This window comes from Varroa destructor, unplaced genomic scaffold (genome assembly GCF_002443255.2).
Source record: "Varroa destructor unplaced genomic scaffold, Vdes_3.0 BEIS01000001.1, whole genome shotgun sequence".
NCBI classification, from domain to species: Eukaryota; Metazoa; Arthropoda; class Arachnida; order Mesostigmata; family Varroidae; genus Varroa; species Varroa destructor.
The window spans coordinates 67,014,366-67,034,981 of NW_019211454.1; the positions used below are offsets into that span (position 1 = coordinate 67,014,366).

Below are 20,616 nucleotides of genomic sequence, written 5' to 3' on the forward strand. Positions count from 1 at the left end.
AAGCTGCAGCTACTAACTTAGGTGGACTAGACGCAAGCGAGAGCTGAAAGTCGGAGCGATGCGACGGTGAGCTGGAAGTACACTAGGTGCAGCAACAACGATGACCTTGTTTGGCGATATGCCATCCTGCTGCCTGCTCTATTTCACCTCCTCTCTCTGTCCCCCTATATACCTTTTCTCCTATCTTTCGCGAGAAAGAAGGGGTTTTGTTCCGCCAGATATTCTCCTCGCAATTCTGCGTCCATCCACGTGACTGTTGACCAGCGTTACCGACGCACTGATTTCCTCTCAGTCAGTCCGACTACCGCTAACTGAGTGCTGCGCTGCGGCCGTGGTTGCCGTAGCGTTTTTCTCGTCAATAACAAGGCATATACCAATCACTGTAACAGCTGCAAAGGAAACAGGAGCTAGTTAGTTAGCAATCGAGCTGCACTAAAACTAATACTCCTTTAAGCGGCAGTTACTCCTGTAACATTGCACCAGTGTTAATAGAGTAGTGCAATATTGTTAGCAATTGTATTAATACAATGAGACTGGCATGATGAGTCTCGGTGATGGCTTGATGCAGTGAAGTGTGTGTGTGTGCGCGTGTGTGTGTGGATGTGTGAGTGTGTGTGTGAATGTGTATACTATTGCGTGAGAATTACGTATTAGTGATGACTATACGTGATTATACAGCCGCTTAACTGTCACTGTTTATCGCACGCGGCCGTCTACTATTGTAGATTACGTTTCACGGATGGAGTGACCACTTGCTATCGGTGGCTTAAGTGCATATCATAAGCAGGCAATACTAACACCACTTGAATCACAAATTTTTCGCAATATGATAGCGATTAAAAAGCTAGCTCGTTCAGGTAAAAGAATAAATATCTGAATGGGTTACTTTAGAGGTGAAGATGTTTACAAAGGAAAACGTCGAACGCGACCCGCTGCGTATCTATCTACTAATCTAGCTTTACAACTACCGAAAAATTTGTTTTATGGCATAAGCTACAGTTTGATTTTTCGTGGCTAACGGCATCGTCGTTAACGAATGCTACAAGTCAATCAGTCCGCTTCCGCCGTGAGTATATAACTTGACTGTCGTAAACATTGTCGCTGGCGTTCTTCCTAGATCTGTCGGCAGCAGATGACGTGCAGCTGCGAGTTGTGAGTGTTGTACGTATTCCGTCGTTGGAAAGTAGTGTCATTGCTATTTTACGACTGATCGCTGGCGTTGCATTACCTAACCGTCCATTTTGCTGATCGAAGGGCACCTATGCAATTAACAACAATACTTTTACTACCACCGAAGGTTTTGCTCCGGAAGGGCAGTTACTATTCGTTCGCTAACAAAATCGTTTGACAGCGCTGCGAAGATGCCGCGTGCAAAGACTATGTCTCTTTGTAACGGAGCCGAAATACCCGTCCTGGGTTTGGGCACAGCCAAGGTATACTGAACTAAGCAAATATGTCCATATCATGCTATATATATTAAGGCTTCCACTATGATAGAAGTTTATAGAAAATATTTATAGAATTTATAAATTGTATTGTTAATCGAAATAGTCATGACTATCTGATAATTAAAACACGAACAACAGCCGATACTCGTTACTCATAATTTACATACATATATCACAACTGTAAGCAACTTTTATGCATGCGATCTGAGGAGGCATTAAAATCCTTTATGTCCTCCTCCCTTTAAAATTCTTATTTCAAGCAGACATAAGTTAACATCCCTTTATCTCCTTATTATGCTTTACAATCCATGCGGTATCTACTGCGCGAATCGAAGCTAATTAGTACAATTAGGGGCATCCATGGGACAGCACGTTTCCACTAAAAATGTGTCTTGATGAAATTTTTATTTAAAAGAATTTACTTCTAATCAATTTCACAACGTTCTAAACATCGAATGCCGAATAACTTACTTATACTAGGCATCAAACTGTGAACTATCAACATCACTGCAGGTATTATCAAACAAGAAAATTGGAACTGGCGTGATTAATTCCATTTTATACTCCTTTGATATGTCAACTTGATCTATGTAATTTTATTATTTAGCTATGAGCAATTCTCTTGAAAAAAATCTTGCTGGCTTCATCAAAAAATTGCTGTAAAAAAATTCGCTTTTCTAAGACGCGATATCAGTAAAGCTAAGTTTTTTCAAACGTAGACGTTTTCCTAAGGCTGGATCTAAAGGTAATTTAAACATCACCTAAATGAACTAAACAAAACTGTTAGCGGCATATATTTTCAGCGATCAAACATATCTTTTTACGGAAAACAATGCAAGAGAGATGATTGTTTACATTATGTATAGATTACTGTTATAAATAGTTAATGACTAACGGCTGCACCTATAATTTTCCGCATGGATTTGTGTTACTCTAGACGAATTGAAGAATAGACGGGCCTACTGCAGTAATATGTCACGAGATCCTCCGGTATATTCCGTCGCCTGCCTGAATACACCTGTAATAACTATTTTTTCTAGTTACGGTTGCACCATTCGAAATCTTTCAGCTTGTCCTCTACAGGATCTGCTAGCTGTTTTCAGCTAAATACAGCGACGCCTGTCAGCGTAACGAACGTGGTTAATACGCGTAATGAGAAAGATCACTCACACACACACACACACACGATATGTATGTATGTATATAATCAGATGCCCGTTGAAAATTTCAGTGTGAAGATGTTTACTCAGCTGTATGCACAGCTGTCGATGTCGGATACACGCACTTTGACACAGCGTATGCGTACCACAATGAGACGGAGCTTGGCCGAGCTCTCCGAGACAAAATCCGCACAGGGCGCGTGGCTCGAGAGCATCTATGGATCACGACCAAGGTTCGTGCGAGCTCTCATTCAGTCTGTCCTAACCTTGCCCTGATCCAGAACTTTTTTTTTGTGAGTCTTTAGTCACCAATTTCCTTTTCAAGTTCAAGAAATACTAAATATATACGCGTCAATCGACACTTCGACACGATCGTCTACAAAGCGTATCAGGGTCTGATCCTTGTTAATTCTGTCAGCGACAATAATATTTGGTATTCGTTTCCATGGTTTAAGAGGTACTATAATCTAAAATATTTAGAAGATGATGTATTATAACTCGGTAACCACCGGTTGTGCGAGACGCTGTTGGCTGCGGCTATGGACAGCAAATCGTTGGCAGTAATAACTGTAACACACTTCATTTCACAACAGAGGGGTAACATATGCACTAGAAATGTTTGTCGTAATCAAAAAGCGTTCATTTCAGTTTGGACCGAAGCCAACCGGCAGCGCACTTTAGTACCTGGCTGTTATAAGCTGTAAAGGGCGAAAAACTTTGAAAAAAAAAATATTAAAAAACTGGTGCAATCGAATAACCCATGCAGAGAGTCGAGTCAAAATGCTTGATAGCTGAACACGACGGAATATAAACAACACAAGTTAAAACGTTTTTGTTTTAGCAAACCGCCCAAACTATTGACGTGTGCTTGTATTATTGATCGGTATGTATTTAGCGCCTGAATCAGCTGTAATCCTTTTTAAGCGAAAATCGTATGTTTGTTTTAAATATTTTTTTGTGGCAATATAATGACCCAGGGCGTTCGCAGTTCACTTAAAGGTGTTTAGTCCTTTTTTAGTATCCATTGTAGGTCACCGATGTGGTCGATGGGTCTATTTTTTTTTACCGACATCAGTCGTTGACGATGATTTTAATAAATCTGCAGGTGTGGAACTCGTACCATCGAGTCCAGCAGGTAGAAGAATGCTTCCAACGTTCGGCCATAGCATTAGGGGTTGACTATGTCGATCTCTATCTTATGCATTGGCCTTTCGCTTTCCGCGAGGGCCATGAAGGACGTGCAGAAGACGGAGTGCCTTCCACAACTGATGTTGATTTTCTCGAATGTTGGCGCGGTATGGAAGAGGTGTGTAAACGACTACTGTTACATCAACATAACGAGTAGTAGGCCGTCTGGATCATGATGATACAGGGAAGTGAACAAAATGTAAGCCATCCAAAAGCAATTGTTTGTCAATGCTAAAAGCTTTATTCTTTATGGGCTAAAAAGACCGTCCTGTATTCACCATTAGGTTTGATTGAGCGGTGACAAATGCATGGTAGATCAAATTATAACCGGTCGCTTAATTATGGCAGTGAGTAAAAATAAAACCGTGTTAAATCCTAATGCGGATTTGTAGCACTGTCGTGTCAACACGCAGTAGGCGTGCCTATATCTGTATTGCTTTTGCTTGGCATCATTGTTCGCTCCATTTTTTATACGTAATAGCAGTTCAAAACGCTTCTATTTGCTGAAATCGACAAACAGTAAATAATGGTGAAGGGATATGCATATAACATGTAGAAATATGTGAACCGACATAGATATATGCCGGCACGTTCAGTGAAAGACCTTAATCAAGAACTGTGTACTTTACACCAATCGACGTTAGTTTGTCATATTGTAGATTATTGGTACATTTGAAAATCAATTGCATGAAGTGCAGTCTTCTGGTTTCTATCCTGGGAATTTCAATGGCTTTAGTATCTTACATACTTGTCAGTTTGTAATGGAACTTACTTTTCCTGGTTTCATGCTTTCATGACAAGCTCTACATAGAAGGGCGAGTGCGCAATATAGGTGTGTCAAACTTCAACAGCGAGCAGATGACTCGCCTTTTGGCGAATTGTACGATTAAGCCATTGGTAAACCAAGTTGAAACAAATATTTACCTTAACCAAGAGAAGTTGCGAGCCTTTTGTGCACAAAGAGGCATCACACTCATTGCGTATAGTCCTCTAGGATCACCTGGAAATAAAAGGTGGGTTACGGTAATTTTAGCGAATTATAACCTGGAACACTAGAATTGCAGTCTGATCGAGAGTTAGGGATTGTAAAAATAAATAGTTAGGTTATGTGGATCTCGAGTTCGTTTCCCAGATAGAGCTCAAATTTCAGGCTTACGCAAAACAACCTAGGTATTTGTGTTGCTATTTCTACGCGCAGTCGATCTAGACCGTACAATAAATAAGCTTTGTAACTTGTTATGCGGTGGTTTATGAAATTGCGTTGCAATTTTAATCAAGAAATAGGTGCCAAGGAAAATTAGACCTTACTCACGTATGATAGTAAGTTGAGAGTGACATTTCAGATACCCCGACGCACCCATCCCTCTCGAGGACCCTGTCGTAATTGCTCTCGCAAAGAAACACAATAAAACTGCGGCCCAAGTTTTACTACGTTTCCTGATACAACGAGGTATCGCGGTTATTCCAAAGAGCTCTGACTCGCGTCGTATTCGTGAAAATATTGAGGTTTGTCATTTACCTGGTCCAGATAGGAGAATCCGTACATAGATTTTAAAATTGATAGGATGTTTTAAAAACCTTATCTTTAAAAAAGGCTATGGGGCGGCATGCTCAGGGTGGCTGAAGCGCATCTCTAAGCGCGTGGCCAGAGTAACTATAAGCATACTACCATCGATGGTTCAGATCTCAGCGTTGGCATAAGGTTACAATGCTGCTTCATAGGTTTGCTGAAAAAAGCGCGGACAAGCCCAACAAGCCCCAGTTCGGCTAGGCTGTCTAGTGTGACAGCTTCTTAATGCTATATGGAAGAGATTATTTCAACGACTTATTAATACAGTGAAACCCGAGAGTGTTGAATAACCTCGAGTGGCGAGAACAATTATTGAAGAATCAATTCGTTACTTTTTTCAACAGGTATTTGACTTCAATTTGGATCCGGAAGAGATGGCCTTACTAATGGCACTTGACAGAGGATATAGAAGGTTTAAGGCCGACAATTTTAAGAATCACAAATTTTTCCCGTTCAATATCGAATTTTAAGTAAATGATATAATAAGGGAAAGTGCGAATCCCGCATAAACCCTAAATTAAATCATTGAGTTAGAAATAGGTAAAAGGTCATTTCTTAATGCATTGATTTTGACTAATTACGTACCATCGTTATAACGGCTTGACCATTTTGTCAAACATATTCAGTGGATCTGTCGTGCCCATTAAGTTATGATAATAAAACGTATATGAGCTCACAAGACCTTGCAAAATGCTCAAAGCCAATTTATATATGTATACATAAACTGCTGTTTGTTGGGCAACAGGAGTAACTCTGGCGTCAAACAAGGACATTTGCTGTTTCGAAAGAGCGAGTTCCGTCTAATCACATCTCCTTCATTGAATATTAAAATCGGAAACTTTTACCCTTTACTCATATTTTATGTTGAAAGAAAATTTTCATGCGTAGGTGCTTACGATGGAAAAGGAGAAAGAAAAACTCGTAAAATCGAGATAAAACAAAATCTTTTTGTCTTTATTAAGTTGGCTCTAGTTTTTAAATAACTGTATATATGCATATAAAGTGTTTTCCTTAATTTAAATCGCGGTTGCTGCCACTAATCAGTTGGATTGTTATTCGGATGATATTTTTTTGCATTTTGTTGTTGCTTTCCTTTAATTTACTGTCACTTCTTAGCAATGCTCCTTGTATATAAGAACAATACATATTCACGCTCGTTGCTCATCTCGGTGGTCGAGACACACAATGAAAACGTATGTATCATACTTTTTATTGCACAAACAGGCACCGCTAATGGTTCGTGTTTATTGGATATCGATATTTAACGATAGTTACCCTATTTGCAAACGAGCCTTTCTCAGACACTGACCTGTGCGGAAGCTCTACCAAAAGTAAAGTGTACATGACATCCTCCGAGTAAGACAGCTTACTAACTACACTGTCTTTTTTCGATACAGAAAGAATTCGACGTCCATTTAATACACACAAATTTTTTTCTCGCACAAGTCACTACATCGACAGATCTGCCCTTCGGTGTCTTTATAATCCTAATTACTCAGACTTCTTCTGTTATTTTCATTATTTATTGTTGTAATAACGCAGCTATCCTTCTAATGATTTTTGTTCTTCTATCTGTCATCTCTAATTCTGCGTATCCATCAGTGACATTGGATTTGTACATATCTATAACGTGTCAAGATGAACCATTACGTTATATATTTTCATTGCGCGTGGGAAGCTTGTTTGCTCAATGAGCAACAATACGACTATGCATGTGCCTTTTTGTTAAATGTTTACTGATATTTAGATTGTTCGGATTAGTTTAACCTTGAAGATTGATTTATTATTACTATTACTGTCGTATCTTTGCTTTGCTAGCATGGAAATAGTTTATCAACTATTGCCTAAAATGGTTGAAATAAACAAGCATACTGTTATATATGGTCAAACAACAACAACACTCTACTATAAAGTACTTTACAGCAAATTCTGGTTTTCACACGGTTTTCATTATTCTTGTCAATATTCATCAGGATCTACAATTCAAACTCACCGTCTTCTAAAAAAGGCATTGTTCATTTTTATTATTATCAAGTCTTTTACGCTACTACATGTACATACCAAGCTTCTAGAAATTATGAATATTATTACACAAGGAACTTTTGCTAAAAGCTATTATTGTTATTATCTCTTAAATGTATTCGTGAATAATCGGTAAAATGGTAAAAAATGAAATATTTGTTTAGCACTACCTAGTTCTTACTATAAATATGAATGAAAATAGAACTGCAAACAATTTCAAACGTCAGGCAGGTACTTTTTCGAGTTGAAAAAATCTCACACATGTTCATGCTGTTTAAATATTAGGGACGTTGGCGAACAGAAGGAAAGTCGTATATTATCTTGGTGCATAAAATAATTAGCAGTTCCTCTAATCCTCACCGGGAACACAGCGAATAACAGAGTTAATTTCATAAAATTCATCTGAAATTTTCTAGTTGTTACTGATTGTTATCACTTGCTCTTTGTCTTTGTTATTAGCAACTTTCATATAGGAAATTAACTTGTACTAACATCTAACTAAAACCTAAAATAACGTCCAGTGCATCTAGCGAACAATTGACTCTTACACATTTGCGAGAGCTATGCAATTGACGACTCAATTTCATTGCATTCAGGGACAATTCTCTAATTCCGCTGATGACCGATTGCATGGGGCATATTCAGTCATATGTAACTGTATTAAACAAACTACGACGACGCAGCTTGTACGATCGCCAGAAAAAAAATATGTAATTATTTGACCCAGTTACACGGCCCCTTAGAAAGTGTGATAATATAACTGTATAAAATTGTATTGTACTTAATTCGAGCTATTAAATTAAGTTAAATCTGCCTTATTTTGCTTGCCTTTTCTTGGGTACTTTTTAAGTTGAACTGTAACGACGCGAGCATATGTTAGTCTTTAGAAAACTTTCGCCAGATAACTCTGTGAACTCACAATCTGTATTCATGTCATTTCTAGTGTTCCAATCGCTAAAATGTATGTCGTAATACGTTGATTGGGCCCACTTTGCACAATATCTTAACAATAACACCATAATATACGATGTGATTAATAAGCCTGCCTTTGTGACGACAATAGTAGGACAATAATCGCTGCTCCATCGCTATCACACACTCCACCGGGTATGGCTTTTCTTGTTGCCTGTTAAACTAACTTCAAGACTGCAATAATTACCTTTCAATCATTTTCACGTCAACTGCATTTTGTTACGATGGTTTGATTCAAACAGTTGTTATTAAAACACCCATAACGTTCGCGTAATGGGTTTGTCAAATGCTTGCACGTTGCTTGTGCATAGCGCTGTGAACGCTGTATCAAATGGAAGAGAACCAACGACTATTCCCTATCACAGAACACTTGGAGATTCTATTCGCCATCAACTAATTGTCAGGAAGCAGCACTTCATCAGCTTGCTAGATCTTACGCCAACGACATTCTGCTGTTTACTCACTGATGATTTTTCCGCTTGTATACAGCACTACTTTGAAGTGTACGGAACTGATTGGCAAAATGGGAGTGCCGCCACACAAAACTACAAATCATCTTTATAATTAGCGCAACACCTGTCCTATTAGTACTCGAGAAGAAGGTAGTCGCAAAGACTTGGTGGTAACCGCAAAAGAGGTATCACGCTTGGAAGATGTGTGGGACCCAAGGCCTGTCTGACCGCGAATCTGTAAGCAAAAGACTATTTAGCGGTACTAGAACGACTCCCCATAAATAAAACACATAAATGATTGTCGCTTCCAGGGCATAACAGGTAAATCGGCTGAGTTATTGCCAAAAGTTAAAGAACAAAAAAATGCCCGGTCGCCCAAAACGTTGTAAATAATAGTCTAGATATCTTACCTAGCTAGAGCTTTAAGTGGTCGCGGGGCTGAGCATAAGTCCAACAATCGGAATGAAAGCTTTACATCTCTCGACAATAAAAATGGCAGTAAAAGCGCATCCGGATTCTCTGCACGCCTTACGCGCAGCTCAATACGACCTGCGAATTAGCAGTGATAATTTATCACAGTATTACATTGCAAATATGTTGGAAATAGTTAGTTTTCGTTAAACCAACAATCCATCAATACAAAGGAATTAATAAAACAAATATATATCAAACATATAAACCTTTTCATTAAGAGGTAGGCCACTTTTTATCCTTATTATTTGACAGTAAATAAAGTTACAAGATCACGAGAGCTGCACGCGCAAGAACGTACGAATAGTTTGTCCAGCTTACAAATGTCACGCTGAATTTGTTTATGAGTTGATTATCAAAACGCTAGAACGTTCTTACTACGTTATCTCGGTTTAAACCTGCCGAGAGCCTATTCATAGACCTTTCGGTTTAGACACACGCCATAACTCTTAAAACACAACAAACAAAACTCCGTATGCCACGCTTTCCTTCCTAACTTACCCATTCCTCGAGTAAGAAGTTCAAAGCAGGTTTCATCTTCCTCTGTATGCAGTCCACCGTCAAGTAGGATGCCGACCCGTGTTAAGGGCAGCATTCGCGCATGAGACATAACGTTCGGCGGTGCATTATACTCGAAAAGGACCCGAACACTCTCAAGATTTCCTTTCATCGCAGCCCAACTTAACGGCGTGTCATCGTTGCGATCGCGCGCATTGACATCTGCGTGATACTGCAATAAAAGTCGACAACAGTCGGCTCGATTTCGGAACGCGGCCCAATGGAGAGGTGTATTTCGGTTTAGGTCACGGCTCTCGGTTTCAGCGCCCGCCTGCAGCAACATCTGTGTACACTCACCACTCTTCTCAACGGCGTAATGTAACGCCGACCTATGGAAGCCGTCTAGCTGGTTTACCTAAACAAAATAGAGACGTCAGAATTTAGCGCCGAGAGTACAGGTTGATAATGGTTTACGCTCCGTTTTCACATAAACATGAGTTTCTCACACTTGAAATTTACTTTCTATTAGTGTATATTATTGATCATATATCTTGAAAGAGCAAAGCTCACTGGAAACAAATGGGCTACACAGAAAAACGTTGTAGATATATGCACACGAAATGTTGGCAAAAGAGAACATAAAAAAACATATTTGAATGAGTGCTTACGTGCGGCAAGGCACCTACAGAGAATTCAGCGCCCCACACAATATAATACTCCAAACAACCAATTCTAACAGCAAGAGCGATTATAACAGCTGTACAAGCTTTCAATAAATCTGACTTACATCGGCTCCCCATTTAAGAAGAACGGCGACAATTTCAACGCTTCCCATCATGCAGGCCGAATGAATCGGCACAAACGTTCCGTGTGCCTGATTTACATCAGCCCCTTCACGTAGAAGATTTTCAACGATTAGTTTTTCATCTTTGCCTCCTGTGAACAATTGGTAATATTAATAACTTAAAAAAAATTGATGATTAGACTACGAAGATTTACCAAGCTTTAAACCTTAATGCTCATATAAAACCATGGCATAAAACGACCGGAGCTGTTTTGTCATTTTATACTGCTCAATTCATATTAGAAGCCATGCACAGTAAGTTTTATTACCATTCTAATAAAAAAAAAATTCAATGCGTACTGTGTGTTGATGGTAACTAAAAGAGTCTGAAGCGCTTTAAAGATAAATGGAAAACATATTCAACCATATGAACAAATAGTAACATTATAGCAAAACAATTATTTCCGATAACTCAATAGAATAGTTTGTCTACAGAACATGATCAAATATGATCGTATCAACGATTTCTATAAAAAAAATAATGGCAAGTAGTATTTATTGTTTATCGACCTAAAGTGAAGAACAAAATAGATGTACGTGAACTAACCTAGGCACGATGTTGGGGCGGTTACTCCAATAGCGTCGAGCAGTCTTTCTGAGAGCGTGTACGATCTTTGAACGTTCTCCATCAGGTACCACATACTAAATTACGTTAGCCTATCGTAAAAACCTCAATCAGCAATTGATTGGCACGAATTATCTCGTTGAAATAGTTCACCTTAGAGCTTTTTCTCCCTCGTGATCTTGCGCTGGATCTAGTCTGTTCTATTCTAAGTAACCCTAGCACACCCACCAGCCAAGTAGACAACAGGCGAAGTATCCTATAACGTACTTATTATCTTCTGCACAGCACGCACTCACAAATGACCAAACCAAAATAACAGAATTGCGTTATGGCGCAGCAGAAGCAAAGCTAACTGCAAAAATCGTTCGATCTGTAAAACGTACTATTGATCATTAAGACTTGTTATATAACTGATTGAGATCTTAAAAATGCCTAAAGCCTGTTCAAAAACTGCTAGTGGTCCCGAATTTGTAGGGTATGGTCATTTCCGGATAGACATATTATGACGATGCAGAGCTGTATAAAGGCAGCTGGATAAACCTTCTACTTTAAACAAATGATGCCATAAAATACTACCAGTTCCTACAGGCGGCTCATAAAGATGATGGAAACATATTTACCAAAATCAATATCATGCCTCTATTACATACTATCATCCTCACGATAACAAACTAGGAATAACGATGGCAAAACAAAGGTAATTTTTGACTTCTAACATCGTACTAGTAGCCATGGCACAACTACTTGTTCTCAAATAGAACAATTTCAAAAAAGGATCACTTTACTGTAGTAGAATTGGATAGCTGGCTACTAAATAAATTTTTCGCCATCTTTGGGTGGATGGGCCAATTAGGCAATAGCAAAGCTTAAAACGTGACGAACAGCAACGCGCTAGATATCGTATTTTTAATAGCAGCTGGCATAATGCAGGTCGCTTCGCTATAGCTTCGGTTCGGCTCTCTGCCATACCACGGCTGAAAAACAAGTTTTCGAAAGAATTTTTCGAGGATAGCTACTGAACCTCGGTGGACAAGTCAGCTTTCATAAAATTCTTTTCATGACGAGAGAGCAGTTATTCTTGTTAGAATGTCTATTTCCCATGTAAGACTTCAATAGAGCATATCCAGTAAGGCATCATTGTTCATCTTCTACGTAGAACTAATCAACCAAATCTTAATAAATGTTTTTGCTACTACAACAGCATTACATATTGAATGTTTACCTACGTTCCCGATAAAGTTCGTTGTACTGGAATAATCTGTTAAACGAACATTTATACTTCGCCGCGAGACAAGATTGTAAGTAGAGCTCTGTATAATTTTTTCAAGCTTGTTCGTATGAGACCTCTTTTGATGTGTTTACCTATTTATCCTGATACACACTTTCAAATATGACATTCGCTTCTCAGTTCATAACACAACCATATCCCGCAGTAAATATATGGGAACAAGTCTCACACGACAGGGCAACTGTTTGCTTGAACTTATGCTGCTTGTAGTTAAGTTCTCTAAAAAGAAGTTGCCTTAAAAACGGTTGTAGACGTGTCGAACCAGTATATTCCTCACCAAAAACGATTGATATGTTTCTTCAAAGTGATACCATTGGTTGCAATTTTAAATTTGCAGTGTACGAGTTTTTGTCGTTTAGCTCATAAAATATAGCCACAGACCGTCACCTTCTATTTGTACGCCTTTTAGTAGTTAATCAATAACGGTCGATTATCGGTTTATTTTTACAGATTTTGTGAATATTTATACAAACTGTGCTACGGTACTGCCATCGGCAACATCAGAAACCATATGAAAGAGTGCTTCAATGATCCTTAACTTAGTATTATATCCTTATATGTAACATTCTGCTGTATTTTTTTTCATCAGCAGCTCGTGGTGTTCATTTTATTGGTAGTGTATTTGATTAAATGACTTGTGCTACCATTTCAGAGGAATAATCTTATGCAATTTGTACACATTGCACGATCCAACAAGTCTCGTATAAGTATATATATGCGAAATAAAACAAGCTACCCTTAGAGTCATGTCTTAATACCAAGCTCTTGTTTCTTACACGGAGTGTGAATCTTATAACTGCATTTTCGCCATAGCATGTGTTTTTGCTATCGTCCTCCACTATATATCAATGTCTACCAACTTTTTATGTTTTCCTGTAACATTGCTCCTTCGAAAATCTGCAATTTCAAATCTTCCGATTGGACCGACCTATAAGTTGTCAATTTACGCCGGCACAGTTGCCTCAGCTGTATTTTCTACCGACTGGTTGGTTAAGCTGGGTTTCGTTGTATTTTGAGTGAACAGGGATTACGGGTCGGTCGCGTTGTTGGAACATCATTAATTGTCACATACCAGAGCGAGACACTGTTTATACGCCCTGGACAGCTGCAGAGTCTGAGGAAGCTTGAATTCAGCACGTAAAGAGTTTCCCGCGCACCTATTCACAGAAACGGACAATTTTCCAGCGCGCGATGCGCTTCCAGATGATGGTCAGCTGGCAGCCGCCATCTTGAATTTTTTTGTGCATGCTATGAAAGAGATGGGGCGACATGAATACCGGTTGCGGCCGATGGCAACAGCACAAAGCCACAAAAGAGGCAAGTTAAAAATTTATACCTAATTATGATATTCATGCAAACTTCTTTCTAGCGATATTAACATCTTACGGCAAATATCTAATCATTGAGTAACGATCAAGATCCACAAAAATGTATCTCATAATATAAGGAAGGCGTGCTGCGAGAACGAGACTATAATATCGGGATAAATGCTTGCGCGAATATACACAGTGTCAGGTTCTATAGCATACAATATAGAATTCAGTATCTTGAAGAATATATAATCGACAAAAATTAAAACGTGCTACGGTGTAACATTTTAATCTGTTTCATTAACAATTAAAACTATAGGCGACGCACTTAGCGTAAGCTTAACTATGCGGCTTGTTATGAAGCCAGGAAAGGCATATGAGCAAAGGTTTTTCAATACATATTCTGATTAGTAGTCCTAAAGGGTCCGTATACTTGTTGAACATGTTTAGGCATAAGATCTACTGGAACATGATGTATATATACATATAACGCCGAACGCTAATGTCGACAATCAAATACGAATTCAAATTTCGACATCGAGCCCGCCGCCGCAGCATTTGGCTAGTAAAGAAGCGAACCTTCTCGAATCAGCGGGTGGCTTCGATTCACAGGCTAAACATCTCGAGCAATTAACCGTACAGCTCCGCAGAATAATCATTCTGCGAGCGGTGTGTGGTGCGAGTTCGTGTAACGATACAAGACTCTCGACTGCTATTTTTAATACACCAACGAATTATTCTTTTTTCGCGCTGCAACTGGTGTAATCATGAGTGGTGAAAGCACTAACCAGGCGGTAAGTTCTCGTAATGGGACAGATTATGAAATAAAGTAAGTTTGTGATGGAAATGTTGAATGGAAACATTTGAAAAAATAGAAATTCAACAATGTGTGTGTGAGCTGCACTAGTTTATAGTAGTGGTAGTTTGATGTCATTTTGTGGATTTAAAGGAAGAAAATTCGGCTTTTTGGTACAATCGAAAAGGCTTAATTGTAATGAAGGACATAGTGGACGTCATTAGACTTCAAATATAGTTAGGTGTATGTTGTTATGATAAAAATGCTGTCAAACTGTTTAGAACTGTGATATAATTAATATGCCGGTTAGTGGTCTACTTTAGTTTCACGAAAATTTGAAAGACAAGCTAAATAAAACATACCGCGTTGCCACATTATTCCTGGTAACCTCTTTGTATCGTAATTACTTTCAGATAGATGCAGTAGATAAGCACGATTTATCTTAATCAATGATAATGGCTTTGACAAAGACCCTGTATCAGGCGGCCGTTAAACAAAACTATGAATATCAGTGTTATTTTGATCACAGGTAAATAAGGCTTGTTCTTGCGTACCGCCTTTCACTAGTTGACACAGGCTGATTATTTTCTTACGTAATATTTACGTAATAATAGAGGTTATATACAGAACTTCTAAAATAGAATTCTTGAATGATAGCATTATAGTGTTACGTTATAACTAGCTCAAGTTGATTAAATTCTAAGATAATCATAAAGAATCTCTATACCTTGCTTCGAAATTTTCCGTTTTAGGAATTTGAAATTAGGTCGTCGACGATAGCAGAATTAACTAGTGTTAAAATGGAGGCAACCTCATATCAAACTAATGCTCAAAATAGCTTCTATCGATGACATGTGGTTAGGTTAGAAACCAGTGTTTAGAAAATACATGACTTAAGAAATACTACGAAATGTATGCCGATGCTTATCTTTTTTCTGCTTTTTTCTTTTTCGCTGTATTGCTAAAAAAAACTCAAAGGTTCATTCAATTTATCAAAAAGTTTGGTGGGTTTGCTTTGATCATCTTCGATGCCGGGTTTGTGGGCATAAATGCTTTGCCTTTTGAGTTTCCCAAGGTGAATATAGGCACTTTTCACCGAATTTTTACTGATAATTATTGCTAAGTTGTATTGAAATTATTCTGTGAACACAAATAATTAATGTTTAGTCAAACAGTTCAGCATGAAACTATCGTTAAGCCTCCCGACTTATACCACTTTTCATCATTAATGGCGAATACTCTTTATACGATTCCGTTCATCTAGACTTCTCCAAAAACATGGTACATCTTAAAATATCAATAAGTATACAAAGAAATTTTCCGTATTTTCCGATTGGTGTTTTATTTATGGGACGCCAAAATGTAATAATTCTTTTTGGCAATACTACATTTGCGTTACTTTGTACAAGACCAAAGTAATTTACTCCCAATGACTGATTGTACTTTCTAAAAGCTACTGCAGTAAATATTCAACAAGATGTGCTAGGAGCGTTTATCTGCAAAATACTTGTATCGATATGTCAGAATCTGCCCGTTATAGCATGGAAATTAGTTCATGCGCGACACGCTTTCCATGCAATAATTTATAAAATAGAGTGAATCGGATGATGCTAATGGTTGTTAAATGCTACTTTAACTTAAAAAGTTTACACTAATAATACTTACCAATAGTGTGAAAATCTCATTATTGTTATATTATCGCATAGTTGATTTCATAAGCAGACAGATTAAGGAAATTTATCCAGAATTTCAAGAAGAATGGAGAAAATAACCCCAGTCAGTTTGAATAGAACTACCGAGTTCTGAATTATTGTTTGCATGACGCCACGGTGAATTACTAACCAACGTTAATATTATAAGGTTTTATAGTTAGATGTTATTCGTTATAGTATGTAAGTTAGACAAAATCTGACAGAAAATGAAAACTTTGACGAAGTCGAATTTTGTGACGTTAGAACAACATGTTCAAGCTGTAACTTTTGTCTAATGACTAAATCCACGCGGTTCATGTTATATTTTATAACGCGACAGCGGTATCTTAGTGGTTACTCATATCGCCGCCAAGTAGCTAACCTTACACAAATAGCTATGACTTCTAGATAAGTGGAGTCTTATTTCTATTTTCAGCGCACAGAAAGTGGTTGCTATTAACTGCTCTGAGTCAATATATTATAGAAATTACCCTTTTTCCTTTCGGTTCATATTTCAGGCTATGGCCGAGAAGGAGTTAGGAAATGCGGCCTACAAACAGAAGAAGTTCGACGTTGCCATTTCCCACTATGATAAAGCCATCGAATTGGACCCCAAAGAAATGTCATTTCTTAATAACAAAGCCGCTGTCTTCTTCGAGCAAAAGGTAAAATAGCTACTGCGTCTAAAAGTGCGCGTTAAGTCACTTCCTATAAATGCGTACCAGATTTTGCTATCTATGGGTTCTTGGGTTCTAGTTTGATTGAATGATTTGAGTTTTACAGCGTCGTTTCATTGCAACGACGTTAATAATATTCGACTGTGGATCTAATGTGAACCATATTGTGCTTGCCCTATTGCCTCTAACTGTATTATCTGAATATTAACATTTTGTTTTTGGATTCATTTTCTTCTGTTAGGAGTGGGAAAAGTGTATTGATCAGTGTCAAAAAGCGATCGAAATTGGTCGTGAGAATAAAGCGGATTTCAAGTTGATCGCTAAAGCGCTTTCGCGTATGGCCTCTGCATACACGAAAAAGGAGGATTACGACAATGCCAAGCTTTTCTTTGAGAAAAGTCTTACGGAGCACCGAACGCCTGACACTCTAACCAAGCTTAGCGAAGTAGAGAAGATTCTTAAAGGTATGTTTTTCAGGTATTATAATTCATTTAAATCGCGTAACAACTGTGATATTACAAATATTGGTACTGCGCAGAGGAATGGGTGGAGCTCTTACTGGTAGACGGGCTGCCCTGTTGAGGTTGCTTTGGCTGCCTATGAAATTCACACATTTTTCGTCATCGTTCTACATCGTGTACCGTCACGTCTATGGGAAGCCAATGACGTTTTCAAACAATAGGGGAAGAGAAGTCCTTTGCCACACTCGGTAGATGCACTAAACTCAACGCTCAGGTTTTGTTGTGAAAATTCTAAAAACTCATAAGCTTTGTACAGGCACTGCTTCGAATATATAAAATTTAGATATTTCATGCATATCGTAGAGCTCATGTTTCGCGTGCCATGTTTTCAGAACAAGCTAGGAAAGCATACATCAACCCGGAGCTCGCACTCGAGGAGAAATCGAAAGGCAACACTCTGTTCCAGAAAGGCGATTATCCGGGAGCGATTAAGCATTACACGGAAGCAATCAAGCGCAATCCCGAAGACGCTAAGGTGTTTTCGAATCGTGCCGCATGCTACCAGAAGTTAGCTGAGCCTCATTTAGCTCTAACGGATTGCAACGAGTGTATCAGGCTAGATCCGACATTCACTAAAGGCCACATACGCAAAGGTTTCGCATTGTTGGCAATGCGCGACACAGCAAAGGCGCGATCTGCATTTGAAAAAGCACTTGAACTGGATCCGAATTCAACTGAGGCATTAGAAGGGTTCAAGAAATGCTCAATGAGTTTTAGCAATGTTGATCCCGAAGAGGCTCGCCAGCGAGCGATGGCTGACCCCGAAGTTCAAAAAATCCTGGCCGACCCCATCATGAGAATGATTCTTGAGCAGATGAACCAGGATCCATCAGCGTTCCGCGAACACATGCAAAACCCAGATGTAGCAGCAAAAATCCAGAGACTGATTGAGTGCGGAATTATTCAGGTCGGACACCGTTAGGACAACTGCAGGAGTTTAAAATAAAAAAAAGGCATTGTCGAGAACACAAAGTTGCGATCGACAGATGGCCAAGAGACGTTTTGACGTTAAGCCGCTGAAGAGCGGAGATGAGAACAGCTATGTCACTCGCACCAGGAAATAAACAGCAACTAAGAAAACAAAGTCTGCATCAATTAAGAGGGTGTGGATGATTCAAGCTAAATGCCATAAAATAAGAAATTTTTCTTCACAAGAAATGCGTATTTTTTTAAGTAGATGTGATTTATTCTTTTTCTTTATATATATATAATATATATATATATATATATATATATATATATATATAATGTTTTCATGGTTGCTTAATCGTTTGAAATTAATGGCAAAAAGCTGTCATTAGAGTTATTAGATAATCTCGTAATGCTGTTGGTCAATGTTATACAGCCCGTAGTTATTCATCTTCAATTGATAGTTTGGTTACATTAGCATCTCCTACTTGTAAAATATAGTGTAAAATAAGATTTTTTTCGACAACAAATGCACATTCCAAGTATGTGAGATCTGTTCTGTTTAGTCGTACTTGGTTGCTTGATCGTCTGACATACATGACAAAGAAGTTAATTGTAGTAGATTAAATGTTATTAAGGCTTTATAACATGTTAATGTTGTGAGCCATTGTTATAGAGCCTGTTGATCTTCATTTGTTTGACCACTTGGGTACATTAGGATGGCGTAGTTCTAGGGCATGGTGCAGTCAACTTCAATCGACGACTCTATGCAATTTCACTCTGCATGATGTAATTAAGCTATAAAATATCCATTTATAACTTTTTGCCTTGGCTTGTATGACACCTAGTACTACTCTATTTGCGTAAATAAGCAAAGTAATGCACTTGCTGGCCTCAAAACAAAGTCGTACTGATGTGTACACAATTCACAAGTCAACTAGAGCGAATGGGTTAACTTGGAAGCAATTTTTTTTTAGTGCCGATAAGTAGGGCCAATCAGCTCCTGGTCATCGGCTAAAATCATTAAAAACCGAAACTATTTTGTTCCGTTTATTTTTACCTATTAAAGTCGTACGCTTTGATATTCTGTGTGGCTCGCTTACACTATGTGCTAACTTCTGCTCAATAAGGAGAGTGTCGAACTCAATAACGACTGAATAGATATGACACCAATGGAATCGCCAAAATTATCTGAAGGCTCTTCCATGAAAACCTTTTTGCATTCAGCTCTTAATTTTATCTGTCTCTATTTTAGTATTTCCATTCACGCGTCTAAAATTATTTGCTGCCTTTATTGCTTTTTAAAGATCTGCACTTATTGCATAAATAAGATCACATACTTTATTGACAGCGTTACGGCATCATCCAAAACCATAAAGCACGCTACGGTAATATACTTAGTTTTATGATTTTACTTTTATCGTCATAAGTGCTATCATTGCACTATTTTTTATCTGCTGATCGGTGCTTCATATGGCTATTGAGGTACCGTTGTCATCCGGAATCGTGGGACAATCGTGGGAATCATGAAACAAATGATTATACATAAACAATAACAAACAGACAAATATCCTATAGGGCGGCTGACTTTCTGGTTCAACTGAACCAGGAGTCACTGCATTCAACTATTGTGAATAAAGAATACATAAAGGGAAATACTCCACAATAAAAAATGATCTATTTTTTAATGATTTTCTGGTTGGTTTACAAGTTCGTAGATTAAGGCAACTCTACCCTAGAGTACCCTACCTAAGAATTAGACCCAGAGCTCAAAAAAAGCCGGCTCATACTTTGAACAGCGTGTGCTTTAAGGGAAAAGCTTCACTGTTTTTTTGTAAATCGAAACGTGTTTTTTTTTGAACTGTGAACGTCGTATTTCAAGTATATATCCGTTAAAGTACAAATAAACCGTACACTAATATACATGCCCGAGGAATTATATTAAGTTAAATGACTGTTTTGTTGCGTGTGAGATGTTAAATAAGCGAGAACTCGCATGCTTATTAGTTGATGATGATGCTTAAAGGGGACGTACTATTAATTTTCATTATTATGGGTAAATTATCAGTCAAGTGAAGCTGCCGGGAAAACATTGAAAAACACCATTAAAGTTTCAGTCTATTTTTTAAAGTGTTATTAGCTTTTAGCCCGCCCAACGATCGTGTAAGTTTGATTCAATTCATTCTTGCAGTTTAAGTGCATGTTATGCTTTGCTCGCCTGAAACGTTCCTTGT

At 38.3% G+C, this 20,616-nt stretch overlaps 3 protein-coding genes across 16 annotated transcripts; 2 read left to right on the top strand and 1 right to left on the bottom strand.

Annotated features, from left to right (window-relative positions):
* The first annotated feature begins 227 nt into the window (after positions 1–227).
* On the top strand, positions 228–7,881 carry LOC111245286 (1,5-anhydro-D-fructose reductase-like). Of its 4 annotated transcripts, none has more exons than XM_086977487.1 (8): positions 228–366; positions 1,118–1,433; positions 2,680–2,841; positions 3,714–3,914; positions 4,598–4,809; positions 5,140–5,302; positions 5,711–5,778; positions 6,112–7,881. In XM_086977487.1, the coding sequence occupies exons 2-8, from the start codon at positions 1,362–1,364 to the stop codon at positions 6,347–6,349; spliced, it is 1,116 nt and encodes a 371-aa protein (XP_086833613.1). In that variant the 5' UTR covers positions 228–366; positions 1,118–1,361; the 3' UTR covers positions 6,350–7,881. The 4 variants fall into 4 exon arrangements, with proteins under 4 accessions (XP_086833613.1, XP_086833614.1, XP_086833616.1 ...); XM_086977488.1 differs by having other exon boundaries at positions 265–1,066; positions 1,298–1,433; XM_086977489.1 differs by having other exon boundaries at positions 348–366; positions 1,298–1,433.
* LOC111243271 (ankyrin repeat and SOCS box protein 8-like) lies at positions 6,294–13,765 on the bottom strand. 10 transcript variants are annotated; one of them, XM_086977505.1, is made up of 6 exons: positions 13,551–13,765; positions 11,173–11,267; positions 10,569–10,717; positions 9,785–10,196; positions 9,223–9,361; positions 6,294–9,047 (listed from the first exon to the last, which is right to left on the bottom strand). In XM_086977505.1, exons 2-6 carry the CDS (start codon positions 11,264–11,266, stop codon positions 8,945–8,947), a joined length of 897 nt encoding a protein of 298 aa, XP_086833631.1. In that variant the 5' UTR covers position 11,267; positions 13,551–13,765; the 3' UTR covers positions 6,294–8,944. The 10 variants fall into 10 exon arrangements, with proteins under 10 accessions (XP_086833631.1, XP_086833630.1, XP_022644286.1 ...); XM_086977504.1 differs by having other exon boundaries at positions 11,173–11,295; XM_022788551.2 differs by having other exon boundaries at positions 11,173–11,282; positions 13,407–13,765.
* A 615-nt stretch (positions 13,766–14,380) lies between these two features.
* Stip1 (Stress-induced phosphoprotein 1) lies at positions 14,381–18,631 on the top strand. 2 transcript variants are annotated; one of them, XM_086977495.1, is made up of 4 exons: positions 14,381–14,617; positions 16,794–16,940; positions 17,194–17,416; positions 17,806–18,631. In XM_086977495.1, the coding sequence occupies exons 2-4, from the start codon at positions 16,797–16,799 to the stop codon at positions 18,393–18,395; spliced, it is 957 nt and encodes a 318-aa protein (XP_086833621.1). In that variant the 5' UTR covers positions 14,381–14,617; positions 16,794–16,796; the 3' UTR covers positions 18,396–18,631. The 2 variants fall into 2 exon arrangements, with proteins under 2 accessions (XP_086833621.1, XP_022644280.1); XM_022788545.2 differs by having other exon boundaries at positions 14,386–14,582.
* The last annotated feature ends 1,985 nt before the right edge of the window (positions 18,632–20,616 follow it).

Bases quoted from the DNA above. Each gene is read 5' to 3' on its own strand.
- LOC111245286 (XM_086977487.1), top strand. From the start codon at position 1,362: ATGCCGCGTGCAAAGACTATGTCTCTTTGTAACGGAGCCGAAATACCC. The intron at 1,434-2,679 runs GTATACTGAACT...TGAAAATTTCAG, and splicing joins TGGGTTTGGGCACAGCCAAG to TGTGAAGATGTTTACTCAGC. The intron at 4,810-5,139 runs GTGGGTTACGGT...GTGACATTTCAG, and splicing joins GGATCACCTGGAAATAAAAG to ATACCCCGACGCACCCATCC.
- Stip1 (XM_022788545.2), top strand. From the start codon at position 14,556: ATGAGTGGTGAAAGCACTAACCAGGCG. The intron at 14,583-16,793 runs GTAAGTTCTCGT...TTCATATTTCAG, and splicing joins GTGAAAGCACTAACCAGGCG to GCTATGGCCGAGAAGGAGTT. The intron at 17,417-17,805 runs GTATGTTTTTCA...CCATGTTTTCAG, and splicing joins AGTAGAGAAGATTCTTAAAG to AACAAGCTAGGAAAGCATAC.
- LOC111243271 (XM_086977505.1), bottom strand. From the start codon at position 11,266: ATGTGGTACCTGATGGAGAACGTTCAAAGATCGTACACGCTCTCAGAA. The intron at 10,718-11,172 runs GTTAGTTCACGT...AATTGTTCACAG, and splicing joins CGCCCCAACATCGTGCCTAG to GAGGCAAAGATGAAAAACTA. The intron at 9,362-9,784 runs GTAAGTTAGGAA...GCTAATTCGCAG, and splicing joins ACTTCTTACTCGAGGAATGG to GTCGTATTGAGCTGCGCGTA.